The sequence below is a fragment of the Cupressus sempervirens genome, chromosome 4, assembly GCF_028749045.1.
Source record: "Cupressus sempervirens isolate cs-2001-9-10 chromosome 4, ASM2874904v1, whole genome shotgun sequence".
In the NCBI taxonomy this organism is placed as follows: domain Eukaryota; kingdom Viridiplantae; phylum Streptophyta; class Pinopsida; order Cupressales; family Cupressaceae; genus Cupressus; species Cupressus sempervirens.
Window position 1 is genome coordinate 353,945,888 of NC_143121.1, and position 11,298 is coordinate 353,957,185.

The following is an 11,298-nucleotide window of genomic DNA, read 5'->3' on the forward strand; positions in this document are numbered from 1 at the left end:
CATTTGGTAAAGTATGTGTGTCATTTTATGCATGTGGGCCCACTTCTTATGTGTTTGACACCTTGACTATTTCTCATGCTTCCCTCATTAATGAAAAATTTTAAAAAATAATCTAAGTATGTGTCTCATTAAAAGTATGTGTCTCATTAACATGTCTCTCATATCAAAAGAACTCTAGCCTTACTTAAGTCTTCAAGTATCCATGAGCACTTATAATTAATCACTCCATGTTAAACTCCAATGCACTATAGCACTACCATAAACTATCAAGAAAATGATCAAACTACTCAACACCAAGAAACTAAACAAAGATCAATGCCAAATATATAACCATGGAATGAAAAACATAAACATGACAACTTGATCTAAAACATATCCTCTGAAGAGATAACATGCTCCATGTGAATATATCAAATATTTGTATCATGTGACAACTCTAAAATGGTGATAAAGAGAAAACCATGACATAAAAGCCACCATAAAAACATATCAAATTAAAGCATTTAAATTGTATTAGTTCCAAGGACCCATGTATCCTAAAGATGTCAACATCACTAATCACATGAAGATACCATCTCCAACCAGTGAATGAAGAAATGTGAAATACCCTTTTCTAGAATAGGATCTAAGGCATCATCCAACATCTATAACACTAAAGATGACCATGAATCACCACGTGATTCAAATATCAATTCACTTCTAAAGCTCCCATTGAATTGTGATACAAAGTCATCCATTCATATGAACATCATCCCTCAAATCTAAAATTTATCTAGGCCTACACATTGCACAAAGTGAAAGCAGGATTTCAAAACTAAGGAGAATCACCATGTCATAGGACACCATAACCAACTATCCAAGTACTCACTTATTATCCATCCTCTCATATCAAAGTAACCAAACCAATGCATAGGTGACTACAAACAAGGCCAACTAACAAGTATCCACCAATAGTGAATCAAATCTATGGGTATAGATATTTCACATGTAAGTTATCTCAATGCAATTATATGAGTGACCCACCCATCTAATTCCACAACATATAGATCTAATCATTGCAACATGAAAACTTATTATTACATTACTGACATGTAATATATAATACCAAAGAGAACAATCATGTAGTTATTTATTGTCCAAATGCTACAACTGTTGATTGCATATTGAAGATTGTACATTTTATATAATGAAATACCAATAAAATAATAATAAACTAACTTATATATATAAGACAACAAATATCATTTGAAGGTTCCTATTTTATTTAGCTAATTTATGAAAATAGGTGAAAATATATAAGCTAGTAGTAGTTGATGCAAAATAAAAGACAATATACTATTTTCAATTGTAAAAGTCTTATTAGGAATTTAATTATTTTAATTACAATATATTAGTAAAAAATAGTATACTTAGATTATTTTTAATATTATTTATAATCTAGAATGAAAATGTATAATTATTAAATATATAGTATTTTATAATTTATTAGATTAATATTAGTGCTATGGTACAAAATTAACATTAATATAATGGTTAAAGTTATAAATTTAGGTTGGGATTTTGAGTTTATGTAAAAATAGGTTTTACAGATATCATCCATTAAGTAGAAAATTACATGATATAATTAAAAATGTCAAGAGTAGAACTATTCTTGGAAAGACAAATAAACCATGATAAAATCTACCAAACCAAAATATAGAACCAACAAAAATCAAAAACCAAATGACAAAATGAAGACAAATCAAAAGACCCCAACAAACAACACTTAAGCAAGCTCCTTAAGAGCCTCAACAACCTAAATCTCCATAACTTGTGCTTCATATTCATCTTTCTTTAGTGGCATGGTCACCTTCTTCTTGTTAAGTGGTCCTCTCAATCTTTTCCCTAAGCCATCATTATCCTCCTCATTTTGGTTATCATTTTTGTTGTCCAGGTCAACATTTAGGGTTAGGACTAGGATTAGGGTTAGATAAGGTTAGATTTGTGGTTAAAATTTAAGATTAAGGTCTTTGATATGACTAATATCATATTTAGGGATGGGAAAGGATTTTGGTTGGATTAGGGTCAAGCTTAAGGTTAGTGGATATGGTTGGAGTAAGGATTAAGGTAATCGTTTACATTTAGAATTATTATCATGACTATCTTTATGACAATAGTCATTTCTTGTCCAACTATCTCAACCATTGATTGCACCTTAGAAATTGTACATTTCATATAACAAAACCCCAGTAACTTAATAATAAAAATTTTAAATATAATGAAAATAACATTTTAATTAATTAGTAATTATTATAAATGAATTATTTTTGATGCTCCATAGACTATAGTTTCCTTAAATAGTGTACCATAGACATGTGAGTCATGGCTCAGCCCCACATCAACAACTCAAAAGGGTCAATGCTTCAGATGTGTTTTGAAGCCACCAGCTACGATGCAATATATTTGCACTGGTCAAATGCCATGACCACTCTCCATCCCATAACATGTTTGTATTCTTTGACACACATACATCCATGTGCTCTGATGTGCATATTGTCATATCCACATCATATATCATCATAGTTATGTACCTGCTAAACATATTTTTTTGTCCATCAAAGTAATTCTATGTTTTTTAAATTTAATTACTATGTTTAGATTTTTATGATATATATGTTGTTTCTTATAACTATTAATTATTATGTTTATATTGCTATAAATTTTTAAATTGAAGTATATAATAAAAAAATAATTATCTATTTTGGATAAGTAAGTAGTTTTTATTACAATACTTAAATTATTGTAAATTTTTAATTTTTAATTATACAATAACAAATTAAATATCATTTATTTAGATAAGTAAAAAGTTTGTGAATAAAATTTGGTAGTATAAAAAAATACAATTAAGTTCGTTGAGTTCTTAGATTTATATTCACATCAACATATTAAATTCAAAAGAGCAATTTACTATAATTATATTTAACATATTTAAGATTTCTAATTATCAATAAATAATTATAAAAAATGAATAAATATAATATAAAAATATTTAATTTATTTTTATAAATATAATTTAAAAATAAATATGATATAACTGGAAAGATTTTTAGAGCATATTTGTATTATTTTCTTGCTCATTTTTTCCATTGGCATGGAGTTAATTTTGTTTCATTGTGTTGTTTTTCTTTTTTGTATTATAATTGTTCATCATATTTCTATTTCTACATTCTCTCCAATTTCTCATGTAGCATTTAATCTATTATAATTCAAGATGCTTTAAAAAATTATTTATCAAATATATTTAATGTGTTTATCTTCTCGATTGGATTGATTAGCTTTTGTGTTCTATTTTGCTAAAAAATAGACACAATCGAATCAGACAATGTAAATTTAAAAGTAACAAGTGAATCTATGTTTTTTTTGGAGGCATAAGACAACAATGTTGAATTGAAGCTTGTTAGATAGTTAATCTACCTTACATAATTTATTTTTAAATTTATATAAATAATTTAAAATTTAAAATAAAAATATTTATTATTATAGATTATTATATTATTTGTAATTATTAATTTTAAATTATTTTATTTTAGATTTTAAAATTAATTTTCTTCTTAAAAATCTTTTCCAATCTTAAATATATTAAAATTATTATTAATTTATTTTCAAATGTATTAAATTATTTTATACTAAAATAAACTAATTTAAAATCAATTGATTTTTTTCATATTCCTATTAAATATTTTGATTTTTTTGACTTATCCAAAATAAATAATTTTTATTTTATTGTAATATACTTTAAAAATTAAATTTATAAAAATACAAAAATTTTATACTAAGATGTATTTGAAACATTTTATTTTTACAAAAATAACTAAGATTTATTTGATTAATGTATATTAAAAATTAAAAATTTATCATAATATAAATACAATGATAACAAAAGATATAAAAGATTATGATAACTAATAATAATGTTAACATATTCACATGAAAAAATTGCACTAAATCAAATTGTACTTAAAAATTTGGACGTGGCTATCTTTCTACAAATACAAACTATAAGTTGACCAATTTTAAAAAAATTGAAAACATCATGATTTTTCTGCATTTGTTCTTAATGATGTGCATAATTTGTAATTGAAAACTACAAAAAATTTGAAAAAAAATTACTAAGTGAATCTTGAAAAAAAAAAGTTTAACTTTGTTTTATCTTTAGTACATTTTGTCATAGATTAGGTATAAACATTACCTTGACATGACAGACGTACATACAACATAATGTCAGAGAAGGTGAAGGGGCATGTCATGGGATGGAGCATTAATGCATAGCACTTGCCCAACGCAAATATGGTGCCTAGCCTAATCTTTCAGATGTATCTACCGATTTTAATTATGTTGAATTTATAAGTTTTTGGTTTTACTTTGTGTAACATCACGCCGAACTTGTACGCATCTCCTTGTGTTTGAAATTTAGATGAGATTACTGTGAAAAATCAAACTATTGCAGTCACTGATTATTAATCAGTGACTGCAATGGTTTGATTTTTCACATGGTATCAGAGCATTGTTAAGGGTAGAAGAGTTTTGCCCTAGGAAAGAAATTTTGATCTCTTTAGATTTATTATTGCTTTAAACCCTTGAGATGGCTTCAGCTGGTTTGAGAGATCAGGATAGATTGGATGGTGCCTCAAATTTTGGTGTCTGGAAGGCCAGAATTTCTTTATTGTTGGAAGAGAATGGTATCAAGGATTATGCTACCAGTGGTGTACCTGTACCAACGGATGCAACACAGCTTGCAGCATATAGGAAGGACGATGTCAAAGCGAGGAGGATTATCCTTGATGGTGTCAAGGATCATATTGTTCCACATATCTCGGAGCTAGATACAACAAAGAAGATGTGGGATGCCATTCTAAATCTGTACCAGAATGCTACCACTAATAGGAAGTTGATTCTCAGAGAGAAGCTAAAGAATACTCGGATGAATCAGGGAGAAGACGTCACAAGTTACCTCACCAGGCTCAGACTTGTCAAGGATGAGTTAGCAGCTGTTGGAGATAGCCCTAGTGATGATGAGCTAGTGCAAATAGCCCTAAATGGGTTTACTAAACAATGGAGTGTCTTTGTTCAAGTTGTCAGTGGACGAGATACTTTACCGAGTTGGGATCGACTATGGACTGATTTCACTCAGGAGGAGTTTAGACTAAGTCTTGTCAATGGGGCCAACAAAAGTCAGAAAAATGAGGTGGAATAAGAGAACGTTGCCCTAGCGGGTAAAGGGAAAGCAAAGAAGGGATCTAGCAAAGGATCAAATTCACAAAGTGAAAAGAAGAAGAAGGACCTTTCTAAGGTCAAGTGCTTTGGATGTCACGAGTTTGGCCACTATGTCAGTGATTGCCCAGAGAGGAAAAAGGGTAAGAAGCAGGTGGCAGCTTCAGCAAGTGCAGAAGAACTCTCCAGCAGAATGGAAGATGAGTTTGCACTCATAGCTTGTATGGTTAGCTCAACCTCACAATGTGTTTGGTATATAGATAGTGGGGCGTCATTTCATATGACAGGAGTTAGAGAGCACTTCTCCAGTTACAAGGAGGAGGACACCAACATCCAGATTTCTATGGGAAACTTGTCCAAACTCAACCCTGTTGGGAAAGGGACTGTTCAGTTTCAGAGGGAGAATGGAAAGATAATTCCTCTTCATGATGTTTTATATGTGCCGGCCTTAGGTATGAATTTGATTTCTGTATCTGTTCTTCAGGATAGGGGGTATAATGTACTCTTTAGAGGGACACATGTGTTGATTAAGCACAAGGATTGGAAATCACCCATAACTATTGGAGTTAGGAGTGGTCACCTTTATAGATTGCAGTTTGATACTCCTAAGGCACTTATGAGCAACAATAATCCTAGAGATCTTGGAGAGCTATGGCATAGGAGGTTGGGCCATATTCATCATGGAGCACTTAGATTGCTTCGTCAGACCGTGACAGGTGTTCCAGAGGTGAGCACAGAGCATGATGATGTATGTAAGGGATGTGTGTTGGGGAAGTTTGCGAAAGCATCTTTTCCAAGGAGTGACACCAGATCTAAGGGTGTTCTTGATCTAGTACATTGAGATGTTTGTGGACCAATGTCAACGAAATCTCTAAGAGGATATGAGTACTATGTTACTTTTATTGATGACTTCTCTAGAAGGTTCTTCGGTCAGACAATGGAGGCGAGTACAAAGGAAATGTCTTTCAGGAGTTCTGCACCAGAGAAGGAATCAAGAGAGAATGGACTGTTCCTTACAATCCACAGCAGAATGGAGTTGCTAAGAGGAAGAACCGTTCTATATCGGAGGCAGCAAGACCAGGACATGCCCCGTTACTTATGGGCAAAGGCGTGTAATACAGCAGTCTACATTCAGAATAGAGTTCCACACAAGGTGCTAGGGAAGATGACACCAGAGCAGGCTTTCACAGGGAAGAAGCCAGATGTTAGTCACTTCAGGATATTCAAGAGTTTGGCATATCGTCATATTCCTAGAGATACACGTACAAAGTTAGATCAGACTATAGAGAGGGGGTACTTTGTTGGGTACAGTGAGACCTCAAAGGCATACAGAATTTTCATTCCGGGGACTAAAAGAGTTATTGTCAGACGGGATGTCAAGTTCATGGAGGACAAGGCATTCAAGAGATCCAAAGATTTGCCAGCAGATGATCAGAGTGAGCAGCCAACAGAAGCTCCAAGACCAAGTCAAGGGCATCAAAGCTCAAGTATAGTTACCAGTACGAGTGTAGACTCAGTTAGTGAAGATTCACAAAGTATGGAGCAACAGGTGCAACAGGAAATGCATCTGGAAGACTTAAAGGTTGACATTTCATCCTCTACAGTTGGCAGCAGGAACCATGTGGTTCTAGATACACAAAGGGATACTCAAGAGTTTGTGGGAGCTCCTAGGAAGAGTACTAGACAGTGAAGACAACCAGCCAAGTTCAATGACTATGTGGCATTAGTTAGTCAGTTGGTAGATAGTGAGCCTTCTAGCTATCAGGAAACTGCAGAACATCAGGTATGGCGAGATGCTATGGTTGAGGAATATTTTTCAATAATGTAGAATGATGTGTGGGAGGTAGTACCTAGACCAATAGATAGGGCTGTAGTCGGATCACGCTGGATCTATAAGATAAAGCATGGTGCAGATGGTAGCATCGAGAAATACAAGGCTAGGTTTGTGGCAAAGGGGTTCTCTCAGAAGGAGGGAATAGACTATGAGGAGACATTTGCTCCAGTTGCCAGGTATACTTCTATACGAGCTGTAATCTCACTTGCAGCACAGATGAGATGGCAGATCCATCAAATGGATGTCAAGACAGCATTCCTCAATGGTGAGTTGAAGGAGGAGGTATACATAGAACAACCAGAAGGCTTTGTAGCACACAGCAAAGAGACCCACATGTGCAGATTGAAGAAAGCATTGTACGGACTCAAGCAGGCTCCTAGAGCGTGGCATGAGCGCATTGATACATACTTGCAGAAAATGGGCTTTGTGAAGAGTGAAGCAGATGCTAACCTCTACTACTTGATGGTTAGGGGTGAGATTCTCATTCTTGTTCTTTATGTGGACGACCTATTTCTTACAGGTTCACTAGGGCTCATAGTGGATTGCAAGAGGAACCTTGCAGAAGAGTTCGAGATGAAGGATTTAGGACTTATGCACTACTTTCTAGGCATGGAAGTGTGGCAGACAAATGGGGAGATTTTCCTTGGTCAAGGGAAATATTGCATTGAAATCTTGAAGAAATTCGGGATGGAGGATTGCAAAGCCATGTCTACACCCATGATCACGAATTGGAGGAAGGTAGATACATCTAAGGAGAAAGATGTAGATCCCACTTTATATAGATAGTTGATTGGTTCGCTTATGTATTTGGTCAACACTAGACCAGATATAGCATTTGTAGTAAACTCTCTTAGTCAGTTCATGGTTGAACCAAAGAGAATGCATTGGATAGCGGCTAAGCATGTGCTACGTTACTTGTGTGGTATAGTCGAGTATGGGATCAGATATGTTCAAGGTGAAGGTATCAGGTTGATAGGCTATACTGATGCAGATTGGGCAGGAAGTACAATAGACAAAAGGAGCACTTCAGGGTGTTGTTTCAGCTTGGGATCAGGAGTTGTATCTTGGTTCAGCAGGAAGCAGAAGTCTATGGCTCTAAGTTCAGCAGAAGTAGAAGCTATATGGCTTCGGAAGTTGTTAGTAGCCTTGTTTGGTCAGAAGGTTGAAACTACTGTGATACATTGTGACAATCAAAGTTGCATCAAGTTGTCTGAAAATCCAGTGTTTCATGATAGGTCTAAACATATAGATATCAGATATCACTTCATCAGAGATTGTGTACAAAGGGGAGTTGTTCGACTACAATACATACCTACAGATGAGCAGGTAGCAGACATTCTGACGAAGGCTTTGGGAAAGGCCAAATTTATCTTCTTCAGAGATAAGATGGGTGTCATGCAGAACAGCTTCCTCGCTAAGAGGGAGTGTTAATTATTATTAATTGGACAGCTGTTATTTCTGACCCGGAAATAGCAGCACTATTTATGGGTAGCTTGGACAACTGTTCGTCCTTATCTATGAATAGCGGTTGTATTTATGGGTGGTTTGGACAGCTGCTTGTCCACTTGCCAAAAATTAGTAAATGGTTATTATTTACTAATTTTAGTGATTCCTTTTGGACACTTTGCAACCAATTCTATTATTGGCTGTCGAGTTGTCTTAATCTCAGCCGTTGATTAGATTTAATCTCGATCGTTGGTTTACCAACAGGAGTAGTATAGAAAAGGGTCATTGGGTCATTTGGAGAAGAAGCTTTGGTGAAGCAGTCTTGCAGTGTTAGCAAGGGCATAGTGAGAAGCTTTGGTGAAGCAGTTTGTAGTGTTAGCAAACAGTCTTGCAATGTTAGCAAGGGCACAATGGGAAGCTTTGGTGAAGCAGTTTGCAGTGTTAGCAAACAGTCTTGCAGTGTTAGCAAGGGCACAGTGAGAAGCTTTGGAGAAGCAGTTTGCAGTGTTAGCAAACAGTCTTGCAGTGTTAGCAAGGGCATAGGGAGAAGCTTTGGTGAAGCAGTTTGCAGTGTTAGCAAATAGTCTTGCAGTGTTAGCAAGGGCACAGGAAGAAGAAGCTTTTGTGAAGCAGTTTGTAGTGTTAGCAAACAGTCTTGCAGTGTTAGCAAGGGCGCAGTGTTAGCGCAGGGATAGCAGTGAGAAATATCAGTGGGAGAAATTAGGAGGTTGTCGAAGTTCTGCCAGTGTGAGGCAAGGAATTTTGTATCTCTTGATTTGCTGAAGTTTAATATAATTTCTCATCTGTAGAACTGGTTTTCCCTTAGGAGTTTTTCCAGGGACAATTTGTCCGAAAATATTGTGTTCATTGTGTTGCGCATTTCTTTCCGTATTTTATAAGTGAAGTTGCAGTTGTGTTATTCTCTGATATTAGCTGGGAATTTATTTTCAGCAGTTTAATAATCATTTGTGATGGGAGATTAATAATCAGTGACTGCAATAGTTTGATTTTTCACAATTACAGCATGAGGATTAACGCAAAATTTGTATAGATCTCGTTGCATTTGATGAGATTAAGACATTAAAACTGACAGAAAGTTTCTATATATCTCGTTGTATTTGATGGGATATTGTGGTCTGCGTTCTCCAAGCTAGGTAAACTCTACCCTTTTACTACACTTTGTACAATATTCTACCCGTGGCAATGGAAGCCAGCTTTGTTATGTCAGACCATCAAAAGTTTTCTACTGGGTCGGTAATGAATAATTATAGCCCTGACCTCAACGAGGCTCGGATTAGAGACAAAGACAAGGGGATAGAGTTGGTTAAACTTCTGCTCAAGTCAGGACATATGTTAGACGTTGCGGAGAAATATGATGAGGTTGCTGAAATGGTGACCAAATGCAAAAGAGTGTCTTGTCAGATGGGCAATGCAACATAGAGGCTCGGGTATTATATCTCCCTCGCCCTGCAGGAGAAAATCGAACGCCAGAGTCTCCGAATGTTGAATAACGAAGCTAAACCAGTCCCCTATGTTGGCTTCGATATTGCCGGGGAATTCGACAAAAAGGAGTTTTATAGGCAACTTGTTTACTGTAGTAGACGCAGTTCACGTCTGCGCAGGCAATCATTGACACCGTGGGGAATGCCCAGAAAATTCATGTGACTGATCTCAGGATGTGGACTGGGTCGCTTTGGACGGTATTGATGGAGTATCTGGCACACAGATCCATTTCCTCCTCTTTCCCTACGTTTCAGCTTCTCAAGATTACAGCGGTTGGGATGAATGGAGAGGAGCTTTTAAAGAGCGGAGAAAGACTTCACGATCTCGCTGAATCTTTGGCGATTCCGTTCTCGTACAACATGGTAGAGATCGCCCGAATGGAGGAGATTAAGGAGGAATTGTTCACTGTTGAATCTGGCGAGGCGTTCGCAGTTCATGCTCCATTTGTTCTGAGAACTTTGTTATACGACCATGCCATTGTTGAAAATCTATTAAGTGTTATAAGGAAACTGAGGCCGAGCATCATGGTGAATGTCGAAGCAGAAGCGCAGCATAATTCTGAATCTTTTGCGGAGAGATTCAGCGAGGTGCTCTTCTATTGCATGGCATATTTTGATATGGTGGATGTTAGCATGATGGACAGAAGTGATATTAGGAGGATGAGGCATGAAGAATATTTCCCTGGAAGTAGCATCAGGAATATGATAGTCTATGGTGAGAAGGAGAGGTTTGTCTGATGTGTGGAGGCGTTTCTTCAAACAAGCAGGATTCAGCGAAAAGAGCTATGTATCAGGCTGAATTGTTAGTACAAGAGTGTGCATCCAGAGAACATTGCACTCCGGATGCCGATGGACGTGCCATTATTTTAAAGTGGAAAGGAACACCATTGTTTGCTGTTTTTGCATGGAGTGCTCTCTGAATGAGGTTTGGTGGTGATTGCTGAAACAAATGGACCACAAATGGACCAAGAAATAATTAGCCAGCTATCACTGTTTAATACTTTTAGTCTATAAATTAATATTATATTAATATATTCTAAATTTCACTGTTTGATAGATCAATGATTTGGATTTTCTTTCAATCATTATAATTCTAAGTAAATATCTACTATTCCAATAGTTTTCTTACTTGTTTATCTCAACCTTTCTTTCTTAATTGTGCATTTCTTTTCATCATTTTTGTTATGAAGGTGGCCTTCAGTTTATGTTTATGTTTGGAATGTTGTGAAATAACAATATCATAGCTCAATTTGTTAAGCAAAATTA

The 11,298-nt window shown here is 35.3% G+C and overlaps 1 protein-coding gene across 1 annotated transcript; it reads left to right on the forward strand.

Annotated features, from left to right (window-relative positions):
• Nucleotides 1-10,206: 10,206 nt before the first annotated feature.
• On the forward strand, nucleotides 10,207-10,952 carry LOC149561513 (protein SLENDER RICE1-LIKE 1-like). Its single transcript, XM_089827853.1, has 2 exons — nucleotides 10,207-10,760; nucleotides 10,859-10,952. The coding sequence occupies exons 1-2, from the start codon at nucleotides 10,207-10,209 to the stop codon at nucleotides 10,950-10,952; spliced, it is 648 nt and encodes a 215-aa protein (XP_089683979.1).
• Nucleotides 10,953-11,298: the final 346 nt, after the last annotated feature.